The sequence below is a fragment of the Schistocerca nitens genome, chromosome 3, assembly GCF_023898315.1.
Source record: "Schistocerca nitens isolate TAMUIC-IGC-003100 chromosome 3, iqSchNite1.1, whole genome shotgun sequence".
NCBI classification, from domain to species: domain Eukaryota; kingdom Metazoa; phylum Arthropoda; class Insecta; order Orthoptera; family Acrididae; genus Schistocerca; species Schistocerca nitens.
In genome coordinates, this window is record NC_064616.1 from 807,274,774 (window position 1) to 807,298,027 (window position 23,254).

At 42.1% G+C, this 23,254-nt stretch overlaps 1 protein-coding gene across 1 annotated transcript in view; it reads left to right on the forward strand.

Moving 5' to 3' along the window:
- Positions 1–278: 278 nt before the first annotated feature.
- LOC126248836 (uncharacterized) overlaps positions 279–23,254 on the forward strand; it is a 535,548-nt gene continuing 512,572 nt past the window's right edge. Inside the window, exon 1 of the mRNA XM_049950252.1 lies at positions 279–319. Within this exon, the coding sequence (XP_049806209.1) occupies positions 305–319 (15 nt within the window). The 5' untranslated portion in view covers positions 279–304. The remainder of the gene's footprint in view (positions 320–23,254) is intronic.

A 23,254-nucleotide genomic window follows, 5' to 3' on the forward strand; every position in this document is an offset into this window, starting at 1 on the left:
ACGCTACGTATGGTAGCTCGTACAGTTTAGGCGTAGAATTGTAAATGGGAGTGAAGTAGAGAAAGTGATAACTTGATAATATTAGTTACTTTCCGATGGCAGCGTGCGCACGTGTAAGGTAGGGAAACTAGCAGGGTGATGACACAGATTTGGCGTAACTGTTGCAGTGGGCGCGGATTGGTGGCGGCCGATGAAAAGGCAGGAAGCAGGAGTGTCGGCCCCTGGTTGTGGCTGCTGCTGCTGCTGCTGCTGTCTGTCTGGCCAGTGCGACGCTGGACTGCACGGTGCACGCGCGCCGACCACCATGGGCCGCGCTCAGGTCAGACCCGCTGCACTCTTATTTTATTCAAACAACAGTTTTTAGGTTTCTTTCAAAGAAGCATTTTGGATGCTAGTGATTGTTGCTGAATAGCCTTTAGAGCCATAACCGGAATCGGGCATTTGAACCCACGTTCAATTCACGAACGTTTCCAGTTATATAAATGAGTGATGATAAAGATATTGTGTCACAGAAAACGTTGTCCAACTGTAGACGGGCACGAATGCCCAAAACAGGTTATGGCTCTGAAATAAATGTATTTGTACCTGGTTTAAATTTTGCAGTATATTTACTTCATTTAAAGGAGAGTTTTTAGATTTTTCAGACGGAAAGGTTTTAATTTTTTCCGAAAGTACGATTCAGTTTTTTAAATTAAGAGTGTCTATTTTTCTAAAGAGGAGCTATAATTTTTTCGACGAAGACTTTTAATTTTCTCGAATAAGAGTTTCTGTTTCCTCCAGAAAGAATTTTAATTTTCTCGAAGAAGAGTATTAACTTTTTCGAAAAAAAGTTTCAGTTTTTCCGAAGAATAGTTTCAACTTTTCCGAAGAATAGTTTCAATTTTTCGACGAGTGGTTTCAGTTTTTTCGAAGAAGAGTTTCGGCCGGCCGAAGTGGCCGTGCGGTTAAAGGCGCTGCAGTCTGGAACCGCAAGACCGCTACGGTCGCAGGTTCGAATCCTGCCTCGGGCATGGATGTTTGTGATGTCCTTAGGTTAGTTAGGTTTAACTAGTTCTAAGTTCTAGGGGACTAATAACCTCAGCAGTTGAGTCCCATAGTGCTCAGAGCCATTTGAACCATTTTTGAAGAAGAGTTTCAATTTTTCCGAAGAAGGTTCTTTCGTCTTTCCAAAGTAGAATTTTCATTTCTGTGAAGAAGAGTTTTAATTTTTTCGAAGAAAATTTTTAGTGTCGCGGAGGAGGTTTATTAGTTTTTCGAAGATGGCTCATTAGTTACTCGAAGAAGGTTCATTATTTCCTGGAAACGAAGTCATTAGTTTCCCTCAGAGGAGTTTCTCTCCTTATCGAGAAAGTGTTTTATATATTTCCAAGAACGGGTTGTATATGTACGCTAAAGGGCGAAGACCCTTGCCCACTCTGTCGCACGGCAAAAGCTATTTGTGGCCGGGAGGCCAACGTGGTCTATGTGAAAGAAGGGGACGAGTCGTTAGCGTAGCTGGTGCTACAGCTGAGAGCGCGGACGCGATTTCTGGTTGCCTCTTCCGATCTTTATGCGGCTGATGGGTCTGGAACAGGGACTACTGAACCTCACGAGGCCAAACGAGAAGCCTCTGGATTCCAGTGGCCGAAGTGGCGCCAGATCAAGAAAACTTGCACCGCGCTGCCAGCCACAAAATTTTATTGTCAGCTACTGACTCGTTTGAATATCTGTGGTGCTGAAATTCGCGTCCTGCCATTCAGATTTGGGTTGTTAGTGGAGCCCCTAAAGTGCCACAGGTGAACGCCGCAATGATTTCTTTGAAAAGCCCTCCTCCAGTTACTTCCTGCAATTCACTCTTGGCTAAGACATTTTTCTGTTTCCAGTGATCTCAATGTCGAAAATCTATAAAGTCTTAATCTTCTTTCTCTCCTTTCCTCCTTACACATTTCACGTAATGACAATGACGATAAAATAAGAGATATTCATTCTCCAGGCACTCAATCTGAAAATGCAATAAATAGACGGATAGAGGTTAGCATCCCACAAATATCGGATTTCAGCACCACAGATATTCAAACGAGTCAGTAGATGACACGAAAATTTTATGACTGGCAGCGCGGTGCAAGTTTTCTTAATCTGGCACCACTTCGACCATTTGAATCCAGAGGCTTCTCATTTGGCCTCGCGAGGTTCAATTGTCCCTGTTCCAGACCCATCCGCCGCATAAAGGCTGTTGTTGCTGTTGTTCTAGCATTCAAAACGATGGTTTTATGCAGATTTCCACGCGAGTCTGCCCCATGAAGACTCTTCTTCACTGCACAACTTCTACAAGATACGCTGCATTCTAGCCTTAGAATTTCTCTACAGCTGTTACCCCTGCATCTCGATGCATACTCACCAAATCACTGTGAAGTCCGTGGCAGAGGGTATCTCCCATTCTACCAAATATATTTCGTTTGTTTGTCAGTTGGGAATGCCTATGTAGCTAGTCTAATCTTGCCTGCCCGGTTACTATGGGGGCGTTATGCACGGGGTTGTAGTATTTTTGTAGATTACTAAATATTTGTTCTTGAAACAATGTAAGCAGGCTTTCCCGGGATAGTTGACGTCTATCTTCAGGGAAATACGTGATAGTTCGATTACTTTTTGAGTAATAGAACCCAATGCGTTCTATTGGACGGCCAGTGTTCATCAAAGAACAAAGTAACTTCAAGAACGTCTCAGGGTAGTGTGACGGGACTGCTCCTATTCTCCGCGTGTATAAACGGCCTGTCAGGTACTATGTGCGAGGAAGGGTCGTCACTGTGTGAATGTAGGGAGATCCACGATGACTGACAGAATTTATATTTACGATATTGCAGTACCTGTGTTATTTCGAATTACGATGCAATGTTCCTTTTATAAGAATACCACCACTTGCAAAGTAGGTTAGAAATCAGATTAATAATGTTGCTCTCGCAGCATATGTTCGCTTTATCGGGCAACAACGAAGTTATTGACTGTGGATGGTATCGTCAGAATGGAAATAATGAAGTCACTGTAAAAAAGTCATTAATTTTGACACTTATCTTGAATGGATTCCCACGTAGATTTCGTCGAAGTTGTTATAGCTCATCTTGTTGATTCTAGGGTGATTCCACTTTGACTGCTAGAAGGTCCAGATCTGTATTTTAGCAATATTTGAAGACCTAACAAATGCGTTTTTCAGGAAATCCTTAATGGTCAAACAATTCCAGATCAGAACAATGGTATGGTAGAAATAATTTTTGAGTTGGTGTTCACGAGCCACATTTTTATTAAACTTCTTGTAAATTCACATATACTTCTTCTTAATTGTCACATCATCAAGAAAACAGTTTTGTATCAATCTCCATATTTTTAATTTCCACTTTAACCAAACACAAGACTTGACTGTTCTTTTACAAAGCGAAATAACAACTTAACTTCTGCAGAGTGAAAACAAAGACTGCCCTGTGCGCATTCGCGCCAAACCGGTTGTAAGTGAGTCAAAGATTATGACAGTTTCATAGAATTGAATACACCCAAGAACCATATCATTGTAATATATCGATACATCGGAGTACCTATACATTAATAAAACCAAATGTGAATATTGTCACACGAATATGTCTGTTACTTCGCAGAAAAGTAGTACGATATTACTGGAATCGAGAACTGGGGTTGGAGTGCCATAATGGTCACGTAAATAAAAAACCATTACACTTTGGACATGCATGCATGTTCAAAGGAACAGGCACTGCGGTGACTACAGCCGTATGAAATACATGAAATATATTCACAATTGCGAACATGAACAACCATCAGCTGCATGATAGAATGGCGACGATGAAAATTTGTGCCGGACCGGGACTCGAACCCGGATTTCTCTCGTATCGCGAGCGATCGCCTTACCATTTGGCTATCCGAACAGGACTCACAGTCAGACACAAACTTCCATATGTCGTCAGTCAAGTGTCTACGACCTGTTCTCGTATATCCAGTATGTATATTCCCGTACAGATGAGACATTTTACTTGAAAGTTGCTTGCCCGTTGCCGGAGGATAGATATGATATTGCAGTGCCTGTGTTATTCCGAATTACAATGAATTTCATTTCTGGGAAAGTGTGTCACACCTATAAAATAGACCAAGTACAGAAAGCTCGTGGTTGACTATTCTTGAGTACTGCTCAAATGTTTGGGATCCGCATTAGGTCGGATTAAAATAAGAGATCGCATAAATTCAGAGCCGTGCTGATAGACTTATTATTGATGAGCTCGCAAGGATGTTTACAGAATTAAGATTTGCGACACGCTGCAAAACGGTTGCACTGTTTCCAACGACGGTCTCGCGTAACGGAAAAGTGCGAGAGATTAGGGTCCGCACAGATTCATAGAGGCATAGAGACAGTCAATTTCTGCCTCCCTCCATTTGCGAGTGGAACAAGAAGGGGAGTGACTATCAGTGGTTCAAAATTCCCTTCCGCGATGGCTGTAAAGTGGCTCACAACATACGTACGTAAATATAGGCGTAGAATTATTCCTGAATGCCTCAGGGTGTGACCTACCCTTTCTTTTAGTGGAAGTGCGCCGTAAAATTCTTTCGTCCCCTACGTGATTCAGTAACTCTACACTAGATATCCGAGCTACCCATCTAATCTTCATCATTCTTTGTGACACCACATTTCAAAAGTTCTCTTCTTGACAGTACTAAAAGTGGACATGTAAATTTTCTACGGCACTGTTGGCTAACATATTCCACGGAGTAGTTTCAGACGCCTATCGGAAACGGTGTTCTTCTACGGTACGTACAGACCGCTTTCCTTGTGGATATGTGGAAGTTGCGTTGTATGTGTATTTGTGGTGTGTAGGTGAGTGCACTGACTGCGTAGGTAGGTATAGTGTTATGTTTGTGTTGTATGATGATGATGATGATGATGATGAGAGAAGGGAGAGGGTGACACGAGGTGCCACCACATACCCTACCCTTCTCGAAGAGCACCGAGGGTGCCGTCGAATGTGACTTCAGCATCCTACGGACGGATCAGCATCGGCTGTGTCACATGTCCTCAGTCCATGAGAAGTCTGGAATTCAGTCCTGGACATGGCACAAAGTCTGCCACATTACCACCACTCTTCTCCACTTGCCGGCCAAACATTAGCAATGAAAGTTTTCCACCGCCAGGATTCGAACCGGTGTACCTTCGATTCGAGTGCCAACGCACTGGCGTGCGTGGCTTCCGAGGCGGCTTGGACTGTACTATTTATTGTCCACATTTTGCTCCCACACGAAGCTGTACTTCACAAAAATATTTCCGGAAACGTCCTCCTAACACTCAAATTTATTTTCGATGTTACCATGCTACTAATTTTCTTACTAATGCCAACCTGCAGCACTTCAGTTACTTTGCCTTTCCAGTAGCAAAACACGTCTAGTACTTTTAATGTTTAGTTTCCTAATATATTTCTCTAAGCTTCATTTCAGTTAACCAGAGTACACTCCAGTGTCATTAATTTACAGTTTTGATGATCAACATACAATCATTTTTCACTAAATAACACCTCGCACCCTGTTACCTCCTTGTTCTCATCGAACGTTGTAGGTAATGATAGAAATGGACTCAATTCCTCGAGGAGCGGAACTCAAATCCCAATTTGAGTTTTCCGTAATTTCCCTTGTACTGCTGACAAACGCCAGGATGGTTCCTTCAATGTAACCTCACATTGTGTTTTCCTGTCCGATTGTAGTTATAAGAGTCGAAGAACTGAAGGAGAGGCAGTCATCAAGAAGCCATGTTATGGGCAAGTAATAAATAAAATGAAGGAGAAATTCCGAAAGGCGATTAAGGATAAGGGAAGAAATAGAAAAGCTGTAAGGAATGGCAGAGGACGATATCAATCTGACGGAGACAGCAAAGAACTCGGGAGATCTATTGAAGGGAACGGATTATTTCGTGAAAAATGTGTCGCGTCTGCCACAAATCGCACGGTGCTTGCGTGTAGTTGGATGCTCCAGAGGGCTCTTTTGCAACACTCGATAGCAGGAAGGTTATCGGACACTGATGTGCCATCCTTTGCTGTAGGGTCGTAGCCTTCATACTATAAGCTCAGGTTCGCAGATTCCAGTCACGCCTCGTTTTCAGTTTATTGCTCAGCAGTGCAGTTCCACCTCTGCCTCTATTTGAAAGTAGGAGCAATTTTTGTATTTAGTTCCTCCTAACACTGTCTCTGGACACTAAAGACGGAACCTCGAGAACTTAACGAACTTTCTGTCAGTGGTAAATCAGGTTGAACCCGAAACCCACCGTCAAAATTTTGCTTGTTTATTTTGTGAGTAGGCTATTTTGGCGTAAAGGATCCGTGGTTTCTGGTGGCACGTTGGAGAGTAATCGGCCGAATAGTTAGAATCGCTGCGTTCGTCACATAATGACACGGATTCGATTCCCGCTACGCCCTCGGATTTTTCTGAGGCCTCTCAGGCCTCGTGAGGCCAAATGAGGAACTGTCTGGAGACAAGCAGCGGCATCGTCACGGTTCGTCTATTGGCATTGGCGACATGCTGATCACAGGTTCCACGAGCTCCTCCTACTGCCTTGCAGACTGCAGGCACCCAGTTGGAACAGGCTTAAAGCGTAATCCGTTAGTATTGTTTACGTTTACGCGTTTAATTTTTTCTTACCCCCATTTATCTTTGTTTCTATGTTGCTGTGAAAATGTCTGCACAACGGTGCAAATTTCTACTGTATCGGCTGCGGGGTTTGTTCGAAAACAATCTTGCTCCATTTACTCACGGTACATGCTGTAGGAAGCAGTAATGCACACTGTACTCTTCACTCTCGAACCTGCAGTCAATGCTGCTCGGTACTGTCTCAGGTTTATTTTTTCAGCAGTGTTATTTGTACGTTAACAGCGATACATAACATTACGGACAGGTTTACTAATAAGAGTGTTTCACTGTTCATATTAAGTCATTTAAGGGAAGTCACAGAACACCTAAATCTGGATGGTCGGACGAGGAACTAAATTGCCGTCCTCCCGAATACGAATCCAGTTCGACGCCATTGCGGGAGCTCACTCTACTATTGGAAAGCAGTAGGTGAAGTGGTGCCCGACAATACCCTACGTGATGCGTCTGTGGTTGAAGGCCACCTACCTAGGAGTAGTAAGAATTTAGTGGTGGAGGAGAAGAGAAGTAGGAATACACCAAACAGGAGCTAGGTAGAGTTACTACTTTTTCTTTGGTGGAGAGGGAGACGGGCGTCTGAAATAGGAGGGAGCCATGCCATGGCATTCGGCAGTTAAGCTTGGAAGAATGCAATGCATGGCAAAGGGCCAGAGTAAACGCTTAAAGAGAAAATACGTCTCTAACGTGAGTGTACCCTTACTTCTTTATTAAGATGAGCAAAAGAAGAAAAGCGGCTGGACAGAGGAGAGAAGGCATTTGGCCAAAAATAATGTACTGTTTCGGGCTGCAAGAAAAGGCTTCCGGGAATGTCTTACAGTTACTTGGAGTGACTTCTGATGACTCTAAACGAGAGAAGAAAGTAGATTGAGTAATGGTATATGTTTTATATATGACATGCTGGAATTCTTGTATAAGAATTGAGAATCTGCATATATATCATGCAGACTAAAATTAGCAAATAGCAAGAAATTCGCCTGTACATATAATCTTTTCTTCCGTATCGAGCATTCTAACTGAACACACTACCCGCTGCATTAGCTGTATAGTGCTCCTATAAGGTCTTAGAGTTATATAGGTGTTTCAAAATTACACCGATAAACTTGTGGTTCAAAAATGGTTCAAGTGGTTCTAAGCACTATGGGACTTAACATCTGAGGTCATCAGTCCCCTAGACTTAGAACTACTTAAACTTAACTAACGTAAAGACACCACACACATCCATGGCCGAGGCAGGTTTCGAACCTGCGACCGTAGCAGTAGCGCGATTCCGGACTGAAGCGCCTAGAACCGCTAGCCCACAGCGGCTGGCGATAAACTTGTGTTGAGGAAAAAAAATTAGGATAGGAACCCATGTCAGAAAACGTCATCCAACGACGCTACAGAGCATCGAAGTCATAGGGACCATGCCTGTGATTGTGTGTGTATTCATATCGAGGGTGATTCCGTGACGAAGTTGCAAATTTTCAGGGATGATGGAGAATGATAAATGTATCAGTTTGAGGTCAAGGATCCTGGTCCAGAAACGAAAGAGTCGACATTTATAACCGAAAATTGTTTCAATACCCCCGTCAGTGGAATCATTTAAAACCTGAACCGCAAATGTTGCGGAAATGGAAAGTTGGATTTCACAGAATGGATTGGTAATCAGGGGCTCGTATTGTTAGCCAATCAACAGATTGTAATAATACTTTGGAAGAGCACCTTTTTTTTGCAAACACACACTATTGAGATTAACAGACTAAAGGTAGTGTAAATTAGAATGTCAATGATGTTTTTTTCAGGATTTTAGTGCGAGTCGGTTACGAGATATCATCTTTTCAGAAGTCCAACACCGACACTTTTACGACACCTGTGGTAGCACACGTTAAAGTACAACACAAGTGCAAACACTCCTTATGTGGATTATAACCAGTAGCGAGACAATTGACCATCACAGGTTGTACCCGAATCGACCACCGGCAGCGGCATTACCCGCTTCCAGTCTGGTATGGAACGACTGGTGCACACGTGCTAGCATTTGAGCGATGTTCGAGCAGGCTGCAGTAACACGTCGTTGCATATCATCGGGTGTAGTTGGCATGTCCTTGTAGACGCCATCTTTGAGATTTCTCCACAGAAAAAAGTCTACATGCGTCAAATTCGGGGAACGAGTCGTCCAAGTTACAGGTCCACTGCGTCCAACTCAACGATTTGGAGACAGTTCGTGAAGACACGCTGTAGTACTTCTTGCACTATGTACTGGACAGCTGTCATCCTGATCCCAGAGTGCAGAGGAACGTCTTCCAGCATGCGTGGAAGATGGACTGTTAGGAGGTTGCAATACTTGTGCGTGTGCAGTGTTCCGTCTGTGAATAACGGGCCTGTGAGCTGATGGTTCATTATCCAACACCACATGTTTACACTCCATGGACGCTGACGTTCCACCTGACGAAGCCAACGGGGATAGTCAATAGACCAATAGAGCATGTTTCGGCGGTTTACCTGGCCGTGATTGGTAAATGTGGCTTCATCTCTGAACAATATACATGATACATCTGGAGTATCCTGTCCTATTGCCGAAGTACAGAAGTTAATACGATTTACATAATCGTTTCCATGAAGCTCTTGATGGACAGGGATGTGATATGGATGGGATCTATGTCGATGGGGAATACATGGGACGCTTGTCTGGCTCGTGATACTTCCTCGTGCGATTGTGCGGGGGCTAACATGCAGATCTACTGCAACTATAGCAAGAACATTAATTTCCACCTCTTCTGCCGTTACTTGTTTCCTTCTTTTGCCTTGTCTGGGTGTTACACTACCACTTCCACGTAAATGGTTGAAGAGACTTATAAATAACTGGCGAAGTGGTTGACGTCTATTAGGATATCTTGCCGCATACACCGCACAAGAACTATTTGCATTCTTGCTACTCTCTCCATACCCCATGAGCATGTCGGCTTTTTCTGCATTGGTAAATCCCACCGTCTACTCGCTACCCACTGCTCAGACTGTCACACGCTAACTGACCAACAAGTCGCAAAGCACTCAAGGAACACAGAAGCACACTGTAAGCAAATATGTATAACAACATCGTACCTACCAACTAGGCAAGTTGGACGGCCGCTGTGGCCGAGCGGTTCTAGGCACTTCAGTCCGGAACCGCGATGCTGCTACGGTCGTAGGTTAGAATCCTGCCTCGTGTGATGTCCTTAGGTTAGTTAGGTTTAAGTAGTTCTAAGTCTAGGGGACTGATGACCGATGTTAAATTCCATAGTGCTTAGAGCTATTTGAACCATTTTGAACTAGGCAAGTTGAATGGCACAAACAAGTGTCCGTGTGGAAACTTTTCAAAATACGATGTCTCGCAAACAACTCGCACTAGAATGCTGCAACAAATACCACTGACATTCTAATTTTACCTACTTTTAGTTTGGTAGTGTCAACAGGCATTGTTCCATTTAAAAAAAAATGCATGTTTGCATAAAAATACATCTTCTGAGTGTTATTACAATCTGTTTATTGTCTAACAATACAAGCCCCTGACTATCAATCTATTCTATGAAAATCGCACATCAATAGCACTTTCCATTTAGGCAATATTTGCCTTTCAAGTTTTAGGTGATTCATCCTGTAAATGAATCGGTACTGTCGTTGCTAATATTGTAGGGTAAGCAACTTTCAGAGGTGTTAGTATGGACCAAAACAAGAAAAAAAATTTTCAGTAAACATGGGTTCTAAAATGCATACCTTAAGAGCTATGAGCAGTTGTTTAATAGAGGAGCTGTGTTTCACAGTAGCGAGGATGAAAAAGTGCTCGTAGCTCATGTATGCATTTTAGAGCCCAGGTTTATTGGGCATTTTTTCCTTGTTTTGTTCCATACTACCACCTCTGGAAGTTATCTACCCTGCAATCTTAACAACAGTACCGGTTCATGTATTCCATTATCAGAGGTGTCAGAACGATTTTCGCTAATGATTTTCGACTCGTTTGTTTCTCTTAACTGAAATTGATACATTTATCCTTCTGCATCATTCCTGAAAGTCTGCAACAATATCACGGAATCACTGTGTATACAATACTGGCGCCGGCGCCTATAACTTCGACGCTCTGTAGCATCGTTGGATGAAGTTTCCAAGCCGGCCGCGGTGGCCAGGCGGTTCTAGGCGCTCAGTCCGGAACCGCGCGACTGCTACGGTCGCAGGTTCGAATCCTGTCTCGGGCATGGATGTGTGTGATGTCCTTAGGTTAGTTAGGTTTAAGTAGTTCTGAGTTCTAGGGGACTGATGACCACAGATGTTAAGTCCCATAGTGCTCAGAGCCATTTGAAGTTTCCAAACACGGGTTCCTATCCTCATTTTGTTCCTCAAGACATCTTATACATCCCCTCGTAGCTTTTCGGTGTAGTTTTGAAACACCGTGTACAAACTCTCCAAGACTTTACAGGAGCAGTAGGCTGTCCTCAGTCCGAAGACAAGTTTTAACGCCGTGATGCTGCACTAGGCATGGTTCTATTGGAGATGGTATGCCTTTGTCCTCTTTGAACTGAGTTACACAGCCAACTGAAGAGAGACCTATGGTTTACTTCGGATTCCGAACTTCTGTGCTGCTTGGTATTTTTCGCATTAACAAATCACTGCCAGAGGCAAAAAAGAGATATGTCACAGAAAAAAAGCCATAGGACCGACAGAAAATCGAACCCCAGACATTTGAATCTATAGTGACAAAAACACAGGTTTTGGTTGCCTTAGGAAGGAAAGACGATTACCGAGACAGTCCTCATATTATTTGAATTTTCAAGTGACGCTTTTCAGACGTTTATTTACAAGATAACTGAGCTTAAAGAACATGTTCAAAATATCACGACTGATGAAAGAAAGTAAGCTTTCTAATTATTTTAAGTAAATTTTCTACTAAACATAATTTTATTATTATTAAACCTTTCTGAATTAGAGGCTAATCCTTGAGAGAAATTTTAAAGAAGGGCCATATAAGAGACGAGCCACTACTAAACTCTAAGAGTGAAACAGTTAAGTGAGAAAAAATTTCTTGCCTTTTGAACTACCTCGCTTATCCTGTTTCGACTACACTAAAGAAAATCGTGGATTATGGTGGTAATGACTTATCGTTTAACGTTATATTAACTCCGCTCTAATTGTTTCTCGACAGTTGGCCTTCGTATTTCTGGCTCTGAGCACTATGGGACTCAACTGCCGAGGTCATTAGTCCCCTAGAACTTAGAACTAGTTAAACCTAACTAACCTAAGGACATCACAAACATCCATGCCCGAGGCAGGATTCGAACCTGCGACCGTAGCGGTCTTGCGGTTCCAGACTGCAGCGCCTTTAACCGCACGGCCACTTCGGCCGGCTTTCGTATTTCTCAAGAGATGTAAAACAAAAAGGCAAAATCCGCGTTTCACGTTTAGCACATTTGACCTTATTATCTCAGGCTGTCGAAACATCTGAACAAGCACGAGATACCTTTTGGAAAACAATACATGCCGGTTCATATACGCTGTAAAGGACTTAATTAGAGCCTCCACCTATGGTGACTTGGCCACAGATTGACTGCAGTACAGTTCATTTATTGTAGACTTCTCCGTAACAAGTGAAATACTGAGTAGCTTCCGAAAATAATATGTGCGCGGGCGGCCGAAATACAACCGAACCGAGAAATGTTTTCAAGATTTCTCGACAATGTAATCTAATCAACAAGGAGAGCACTAGAGAGGTATCCGAAACGATGTAAAACACCAGAAAACGTTGTTCAAGACGAAGATAAACACACCCGCTCTGTCGGTGAGCTGCAGTAGTGGAAATTAAAAGACTGTCCTGCCAGGGCATTGTAAAGAAGGATAGGGGATCTTTATTCTTACATATTTTCCGTTAAGAGTGAGTTTAAAATTTCAGACCAACCTGTGTGTGTTCACTACTGTCGGTGATTTCAGAATGAAGTTTTGTGTACATCTGTTGACAATAAGCAGAACAAATGTGCAAAGTCGGGAGTATATTAAATCAATTGCGGATCTTGCGATATTGTTTACATGCGGCAGACAGGGTGTGACTTTTTAACCTGATTCAGAGAACACTGTAATAAAAACACTACTGCTATTTGTTGTCATCTCAGTGATGAGAATCGTCATTTAGACACAACCGCAAACTCTCTAACGATCCTACACGTAGAACCAAACGGCTTATGCTGATTCATTTTGGAAGAAACTGAGATTTGTAAGCATTCTAAAGCTAACCAGCATGGAATCTTGAATGAATAGATTCGCACCCACAGGAAATGGTTTATCGATATTTTCCAGGATTTCTTATGAGCGCCACTACTCACTACGAATACTGTTTCCGTTTAATTTTCTACGTATTGCATCTCCCCTGCTCTACCTTTGCCTTACACGTAAGATGGCACCACGTAACTGCGGGTATGGTGGCGCCATCTATTCGTAGAGAGACTGACGCATGCGCACCGTTTGATGTTGCATAGCGCCAGTGTGGTTTCACGCCGCAGAAAAGGTGGTCACAAAAGTTACCGTCCACTACCGAACATGCAGGTGAGTAAGCAGGGACAACGAGGAGTGATTCGATGTTTGGCGGCGGAGGGTGTTGGAGGTCGCGAAATGTATCGACGGATGAAGACTGTGTACGGTGAGTACAGTCCGAGTCGTTCAAGTGTTGTGGAATGGCGCAAACGATTCCTTGGGGGGCGCGAGTCACTGGAAGACGATGCTCGTCCTGGACAGGCTCATCGTGTTATCACACCGGAAATGGTTGCGGAAGTGAATGCTTTGGTTTTGGACAACCGCAGAATCACCGCGGACGAGATCCATCGGTTACTGGGTATGAGGGTGGGCACCGCCCACACCATAATGCATCAACACTTGAACTTTCGAAAAATCTGTGCGCAGTGGATTCACCACCAAGTGAACCGCCTAACAGCGGAATACTCGAATGGCGCTGTCTTTGAGTCATCTACAACGTTATTATGTTACGTGTACTGTGTATAACTACATTTTTGAGTTAATAAAATCGTTACCGGTTTTCATTTTAACGCCCCTTATACATATGACGCAGGGAAACTGTACTGCAGATAGTTTTCGAGTCCAAAGTTCATCTTCATTGGCAACTGGACGACGTCATGAATGAGCAGGTGAGTAGCGAAATCCCAACAGGCTCTGTGGGTGACATCTCTGGCAGGTGGGCAATGGTTGCAGGCTGCCCTGCTAGAATACACCTCCAGGAATACAGCGTAACTGACGTAGCGACTGCTGTTTATAGTATCCGCCATTCGAAGTGGCCGGATTTTACTGCAGATATAAGAAACATGCAGATGCACTATGATTAAGAACTTTAAACAGTTCAACGACTTTTATCCATTATATTAGAAATGACCTTGACTGTGATAATTGAAGAGAGTGTGCTATGACAGTTCGAATCCTGTGCATCTGTCTTCAGGTTCTTTGGCACTTGCGACGTCTAAAAGGACACAAGTAGAGGGTATGTTCAAAAAATATTCAAATGTGTGTGAAATCTTGTGGGACTTAACTGCTAAGGTCATCAGTCCCTAAGCGTACACACTACTTAACCTAAATTATCCTAAGGACAAACACACACCCATGCCCGAGGGAGGACTCGAACCTCCGCCGGGATCAGCCGCACAATCCATGACTGCAGCGCCCTAGACCGCTCGGCTAATCCCGCGCGGCGGTAGAGGGTATAATAGAGTCCGCGGGATCAGTAATGTTGTAGTGCACAATTGAAAGTGGAATATGTATGTACATTCATATGATTTTAACCTTTTTCTCCACTTATCTGCGAATGAACACAGACTCACAGATATTCAAAATTGTAAGCTAATACTTCACATTAACAATAAAGGGAATAAAGTGAAATCTACACACACCATCAAACGTATACGTAATGAAAAAACTGAGCTCACAAAAACAGTTGTATTCTGAAGGAAAAAATAGCACACAACCAACCCAAGCACACGCACACACACCACATGCATTTAGTCCATTCCACAATTATGTGTGTATATTTTCATTGGCACTTGATTCTAATGTCTCAATTCATTAAGAAGTACAAGGTTTAAACAGTTTCCGTTGTAAATAAAAAAATTATTCCTTTAATAAGTTTCAGATGTATTGACCACACTTTTTATTACTTCCAAAATCGCCGTATGGGTTTCGACATTGCATCGTTTTCAAAGGCTGTAAAAAACAATGCAAAACTTGTATCAAAAGATATGAAAACATGTTTCATTTCACCATTGATTAGAAACATAGCATAGTGAGTAGAATATGGTTTTTTAGTTTACCAGTGTTATGTCAATCACAGAAAATTGTTCAGTTACATTGTATCTCGTCGACATTCTTAACCAAGAGACAAATGCAAACTGCTACCAAGGAACAAATTAGAAACTAAGTGGACTTGGGAGCAGTTTTCATTTTTCTCTTGATTAAGAATGTTGACGATATAAAATGTATCTATTGAACATTCTCTATGATTTACATAACATTGGTAAGCTAGAAAACCATATTCTACTCGCAATACTAAGTCTCTAATCTATGGTGGAAATGTAACATTTTCATATCTTTTGATACCAGTTTTGTATTGTATTTTATAGCCTTTGAAAATGACTGAATGTCGGAACGCGTAAGGCGATTCTGGAAATAATAAAAATTTTGATCAAGACATATGTAAGTTTTTGAAAGGTACCCAAATGGCCGCTTCGTCTCAAAGCATTTTCATGCAAATTGCAGCTAATATTATTCCTGTATCAGATTACATGCCTACATTAAAAGTCTGTAAATAATTTCGCAACAGTTATTAACTAAATTATATTTTCTATCATCTGCATAAGTATTTTGTGTACAGAAAGATGTTTTTGACGATAATCATAATAGCTGTCAAAGATTTTTATTGGTCGTAGCTGTTTAAATGGAATTGATTCTAATGTAAGGAAAATCTATAACGTTATCGAATGACATGGAGATTATTCCGCACAGAAACGAGGGCTATTTATCGGTAAATGTTTCACAGGTCTATAATGTAAAAATAAATTATAACTTTCAGTTCTATAAAAAGATTGTGCTGTAGCCTCGCGTGTGTCAGACGAACAAACTGTGCTTGCAATGGAGTCTGTGAAGATGTTCATATCCACACTTAAAAGAAGAATGAATGAATGAATGGCGTGTGATGAGGGCCTCTAGTCGGGTAGACCGCTCGCCTGGTGCAAGTCTTTCGATGAAAGAGGATGATACGGGGCTTCGGCACAAGCATCAGGACCTCTATTTACTTAACGTAGTATAAATCTAAAATGCGCCTTCTAAAGATGAATTTGAAAACAGCCTGCGGTAAATGGTAATAAAATATAATTAAAAACCTTCAGTAGCTAGTGGTTGATGTAAATGTTTCCTGAGTAATATTTGCCTGAAAACTTCTTACAGGTCCGCTGACCATAGTTTCGGTGATTTGGGATTTCGATGCCTGACTGCTCTGTCGATTCTGAATTTCCCACTATCGTGATGGTGGAGTGAATTGAAGTCCGTAGCAGTAACGTATTTATTCGTCAGTATATTAAGATAAGTTGAATAAAAATGTTATTTTTCAGACTAATATTCAAGAAAGCCAATAGGAGTAATCCACTAAATTACAGGTCCATATCATTAACGTCGATATGCAGCAGGATTCTGGAACATATATTGTGTTGGAATATGCCGTCTATACTCGAGTATATCCGATGTTCAGATGACGGTATGTTTGTACAATTCCCCTGCGTGAACGATTTCTTAAAAGTGAAATTTAAAACTTCGGCTTTCGTTTTGCCATCTTCAATTGCCAAACCAAACTGGTCAACAAGTGGATGGAATGCAAGCCTTAGACCCACTTAGCGATTTTACTTAGGATCAGAATTTTCTCGGGTTCTCTGCCAGATCTTTTGCTAAAGTATGACGGTGGTAGTAGTTGTACGCTTCGCGCATATATCTTTCCACAGATGCACGAATCTTTACTAAACGTTGCTTGTCGTCATTTGCGCGTTCTCTTTTGAACCGAGAATGCAACAACCTCTGCTTCCTCAGCATTTTCCGAATCTCGTTATTAAACCATGGTGGGGCTTTTCCGTCCTTAATCCACTTACTAAGCACCACGATTTACAAATTGCTTAAACTTTGCCCATGATTCCTAACAATAGTCAGATGCCTTTCGTCTAGTGTTCCCTAACGTATATTAACTTTCGTTTTAGTAACGAGTAGGTGGGTCAACCAAAACAAGGACTGTTACATGCGATGTCAGTGTCAGTGGAGACCGACGTACGATTTTTACCTCAACTAAATTTATGTTTAACCCGAACGTCTTAACATACAGAGAAGTCTGGAAGGGGCCTATATCTAGCTGTGAATGACAATGGCTGATGATGATCATCACCACCATCATCATCATGGGTAAGAAAATCAGCAGTGACCTTTGCAACTCTCTCCCTCTCGTATTGTCATTTTACTAAATACTGACCGTGGTCGTGTTACTAATGGTTTGCTTATTGAAGAGGACTAAAAATTAATTATTCATCTCCAAAATCACCATAATCATTGTACGGAAAAATGCAAATTTTGAAACGTTTCAGTTAGGTCAGACAAAGCAATTGCTGCTAGCTGTTGCAAAGTAATAGGCCGGAAGTCAGTCCAAAGAGGACATATACGAGGGGCGTTCAGAAAGTAAGCTCCGATCGGTCGCGAAATGGAAACGACTATGAAAATCCGATAAAGCTTTGCACAGATGTGTTGGGTAGTGTCTCTAGTATAACCCCAGTTAGCATCACGTCGCTCTTCTCATTTCTGAGCTCGCAGTGAGTGCGTAAAGATGTCTAGAAAATAGTGTCTGCCGCCAAGTACGAGGGCCTGGTGAGAAATTTCGCCTGAAGCTATGCAGCTAACATTACATAACTGTCGTGCTGTTTCTTCTTCAAGACAATTCTCAGCCGCATTCTGCAGGGGCAATGAAGATGCTCCTGCATCGTTTTCAAATGGAAATGTGAGATTACCCACAATACAGTCCGCAATTGTCTCCCCCTGAGTTTCATCTCTGGTCACATGAACCGCTGTCTTTGAAGACAACATTTTGACACAGACAACGAGGTGTAGGCCAGCGTGGAGAATTGGCGGAAAGCACTGGCGGCTGCCTTCTATGATGAGGCTATTGAAAAGTTGGTACAACGCTATGACAAAAGTCTAAGTCAGAATGGCGACTACGTAGAGAAGTAGCTGAAAGGTGTAGCTAATTGTTACAAGTAAAACATTTCTGATGTTCACTGTGGTTTCAATTTGGCAATCAATCGGAGCTTACTTTCTGAACAGGCCTCGTATTTAAGTAAGGAAGGTGATTACTACCTTTAAATTCAAAATTTCTGTAAGTAAATTGTATTTTTCACTAACTGTTTCACGAGAGAACTGTTTCGTGGAAACAAATCTTCACTACAGCATTAATTTTGTGCTTTGCAGTGGGATACTAATTTACAAGAAACCTCTCACACACTAACGAGTACGAAAATAATCTGGATGGTTCTGAATAAATCAACATTCAAAGTTATCATGAAGTTAACCATTAGTAGACTTACTTCCTTTACCAGATACTCTGTAAGCACAAGTACACAATTTAAACATTTATCTTAAATTTGTTGAATAGTACTGTTTGTAAACTACTATGGTCTCATCGCATTTCACGATAATATTCGAACCAGTGCAGTGACTTGCGTGGTTGTTTCAGTCAAGTGTGTCGCTGATTTTGTTGCATCTCTCCTCGACTGTTCTAATAGTCTGCACTACGTAAAACCTACCACATTCACCTTTCCCAGAAGAACCTACAACTGCCTTACAAGATGGTAAGAATCAATTTCACCTGTAGCAGTGTAGAACAGTGTCAAAATTTGTTCATTCTTAGCGCACATTTTCCTTAAGTATTTGATATATGAAACACGTATGTTCGAGGAAATGTCAGACATGTTATTTGGTCTTCAATGTGCCAAAGTGCAGTGCCACGCTTCTTCACACAGAATTTTTCTATCGCAAGTCACTGTATTTCGCTCTGTGGAATTCAAACATGTTTATTTTGTAACGGAAGCCATGAAACCTATATTCAGGACAGTGGAAATTAAAATGTACTGTGCTACCTGTCCTGCTCCCAGTCAGCCGGTTTGTCATCCTAACCCTTAAAAAAACTGATAATTAATACTGGGTGCGATTATTTGCAACCAGAGAGTAAGAACTCTTCTGAAAATTTGGACTTTTTATTGCCTATTAGGTAATAACTTTCTCTTTTGTGTGACATAAAACTAAATATAGGAAACATAAAACCAATAAAGACAAGAAACATGCAAGACAGTACCCATTTCTTCAGTCCTTAGATCCCAGTATTTTTTCTCTGTAATCTTGCTACAGCCTTAGACGGCGTGCTTTCCTTTCTGCGAAAGAATCTATTACCTCATCAAAGTTCGTCAAACGTTTCGGTACATGAAAAAGGTGATAATACGAACAGTACTGTCTGCTAGATAAAACGAAACAGGCCTTTCTAATATTGCAACAATTGTAACACGCGCCAAGTAAGCGAGACAGTTTTGCACAATAACACGATAGAATATAATTCACGAAGTGCCAATATCAAATACTTATTAGGCCTACAACAAACAAGTTTTATGTTAGGAAATAGTTTCACATTTAGTTCACACGCTCCCGTTTCTCAGGCATGAGATCTAAAAGTAATAGTACGAAATTTTTATATAAATTTAGAATCGTCATATTCTTCCATATAATTTGTGTGATGTCCCTGTTTCTTCTCCTTCCTCGTTCTAACCTGATACCTGCAGAACTCTAAATACCACACGCCATTTAAAATTGCCAAAAGTTTTTTTTTTTCCAAAAGTAAAAATATGTAGGTTTGCCTTTCTTCATCATGTCCTCTAAGATAAGTTGTGCGGTCAGTGTTGTCTCGCGAGTTCCTATATTTCTCCAGCACTCAGACTAATCTTTACCCAGATCAGCTTCCACCAGTGGTTCCATACTTCTGTAGATGACTGGTGTCAGTATTTTGCAACTATGACTTACTAAACGATAGTTCGGTAGTTGGGATTGTTGAATTCCTCTTGAAGTGTATCGGTATTTCTCATCTATCTTACACATCAGCTGAAAACGTTTGTCATACGTTGTTTCCGCGAAGGAATTAATTTTTCTGAAGAAATGTTTTCTACTCCAGCTCCCATGTTCCAACTTAGATCTTTCAGTGTTTTGTCAAATTCTTCTCGAAATCTCGCATCGCCATCTCATGTTCATCCATTTCCTCTTCCCTTTCCATAATATTATCTTCAAGTTCAATTCCGTTATACAGACCTACTTTTCCTTCCATCTTTCAACCTTTCGTTTTTTGCATATTACTGGCTTGCTATCTGAGCTATTGCTCATTCAGCTGCCAGTTTGCTCAAAGATTTCTTTAAACCACCTTTGACGGCATCTGTCTTTACTATAACCATGCATGCTTCAGCAGCTTTGAAGCCAATCTTGCTTTGCCGCTTTGCTTTGCTGGATTTTTGAACATCTACACCATTGAGCCAAAACATTATGACCATTGCCTACCACGTGATCGAATACCAGCCGGCCGAAGTGGCCGTGCGGTTAAAGGCGCTGCAGTCTGGAACCGCAAGACCGCTACGGTCGCAGGTTCGAATCCTGCCTCGGGCATGGATGTTTGTGATGTCCTTAGGTTAGTTAGGTTTAACTAGTTCTAAGTTCTAGGGGACTAATGACCTCAGCAGTTGAGTCCCATAGTGCTCAGAGCCATTTGAACCATTTGATCGAATACCTCGTGGTGGCATTATGGGCTCGGCGAGGTAAGAAATTTAATGGGCCTATATCAGCGGTAAGTTAATATTAAACTAGAAGATGATGTTCTGGAGCAGGTTGAGAACTTCTGTTATTTGAGGAACACAATCACTGACGACAATAAATATATCACAGATATAAAGAGAACAATAGCCTTGGCAAAGCAAGCTTTCCAAAATAAAAAGAATTTACTAACAGACAATGATATAAGCCTAGAAAGTAGGAAAAAGTTTGCAAAACTTTTGTCTGGAGTGTCTTAACATACGGATGTGAAGTGTGGACTCTGGGAAAGGCAGAGAAAAAGAGACTAGAAGCAATGGAAATGTGGATATGGAGAAGAATGACGAAAAGAAGCTGGGTAGATAGAAAAAGTAATGAACAGCTTAACAGAAGTGAATGAGAACAGAGCGCTGCTAAATTATATAGGAAGAAGAAAATCAAAAATGATAGAGCATATAATGAGACACAACCAGTTCCTAAAGAATGTATTTGAAAGAAAAGTTTTAGGGAAAAAACCAAGAGGAGGGCCAAGAGCAACGTATTTTAATAACATCAAAGAAGATATGGGGATAAAATCGTATGAACAATTGAAGAGGATGACAATGGAGAGAGGGACGTGGCTAAATCGACAAGGCATAGCCTTTAGTTTATGATGATGGTATGAGCGGAGCATAGAGGTCTGGGGAGCACTGTAGCAACGATACCGGCTGCAAAGGGGCAAATCCACTGACATAAGCGACGTTGATAAATTGCAGACTTGTATGGCACGGCACCTGCGAACTAGAATCTCCGAAACAAGAGAGCTGGTAGGCCACGAGAAGGTCACGAGGTGTTGGACGCCCACACCTCACCATACAACGTGGAGATCGGACGCTCGGTCGCTACATCGAGCATGATAGGCGGCGATCTGTGACACATCTGACGACAAAGTGCGATGTTAGTGCAGGGGCTAGTGTTTCGGAGCACACCGTTCAGAGCACGTTATTGAGTTTGGGGCTCCGCAGCAGACGTGTCGCGAGGTCGGATGAATTACGTTTCTTGCAACACCAGGTCAACGGTATTGCCCACATCCGCCGTCAGCCAGGCGAACGGTTGCTCGAAACATGCGCTGCATCAAGCACTCAGGCGGCTAGTGGCAGTATTCTGCTACCGTGGGATCTGTGGTATAATACAAGGCACCATTACAGCTTTTGGACTACGCGAACATTTTTTCGAATCAGCTGCATCCCTTCATGCTTGCTATCTTCCCGCCGGCCTCTGTGGACGAGCATTTCTAGGCGCTTCAGTCCGGACCCGCGCTGCTGCTACGGTCCCAGGTTCGAATCCTGCCTCAGGCATCGATGTGTGTGACGTCCTTAGGTTAGTTAGGTTTAAGTAGTTCTAAGTCTAGGGTCTGATGACCTCAGATATTAAGTTCCATAGTGCTTAGAGCCATTTGAACCATTTTTGATGTCTTCCCCTACGTCGACGGCGTCTTCCAGTAGCACAACGGCCCATCAGTGTATATTCTCTTCATTTGCTGCTTATATTTACTTCTTTTAACAGTAAAATTTACTGTCATGTGTGGTATCCAATAACTTCAATTGGTCCTTATCTTTTTCCTAGTTGTTCTAATGCTGCCTTCACTTTCACATTTTTCACAGTTAGCTTTTCGCCTTCCATTATATTTCTTTCACCTCTTTGAAAATCGCTGCATATTCTCCTTTTGGAACTGCCAACAGCTTCAGGTTGTTTAACCTTATCCAGGTGCCATGTATTTAATTTCCAATCTTCTTCAGTATCTTCAGCTTTAATCTGCATTTTGTAAGTGTTGGACTATGTCAAGAGTCCACATCTGTTCCTGGGCATCTTTTGCAGTTTCATCTCTAGTTTCAAAATCTTTGTCTTTGCGTTACAAAATGTATACCGAGAAAAAAATCACACCATGAAGAAGGAGTTTCGCGACAGAAACTAAATTTAGTGGGCGTGTTTCTGTATTTGAAGCCAGTCACATAAGAGTGGCGCTAGTAGCGCCATTTTAAGGATGCAAATCAGGTCTGATCTAAACACACACTGTAACGATCAAATGGCTCAAATGACTCTGAGCACTATGGGACTTAACAGCTTAGGTCATCAGTCCCCTAGAACTTACAACTACTCAAACCTAAATAACCTAAGGACATCACACACAGCCATGCCCGAGGCAGGATTCGAACCTGCGACCGTAGCAGTCCCGCGGTTCCGGACTGCAGCGCCTAGAACCGCAAGGCCATCACGGCCGGCTGTAACGATCATGAGGCTTAGTTACCTTTGAGACTGGATGTGGTGAACTGATGTTAGTCAAAAATGCCTTTAAGGCGACAAAGATGCCTTTATCAACACTTCACTGAGCTTGAACGAGGTCGTGTAATAGAACTATGAGAAGCTGTATGTTCCTTCTGCGATAGTAAGCCGGCCGCTATGGCCGAGTGGTTCTAGGCTCATGAGTCTCGAACCGCGCTATTGCTACAGTAGCATGTTCGAATCCTGCCTCGGACATGGATGTGTGTGATGTCCTTAGGTTAGTTAGGTTTAAGTAGTTCTAAGTCTAGGGGACTGATGACCTCACATGTTAAGTCCCATAGTTCTCAGAGCTATTTGAAACATTTTTCTGCGATAGTACAGAAGGACTCGGCAGGAACGTAACCACTCTACATGGTTGCTGGCAGCGGTGACCGAGAGAACATAGGTCTGAAGAAGACCGGACTTCGGA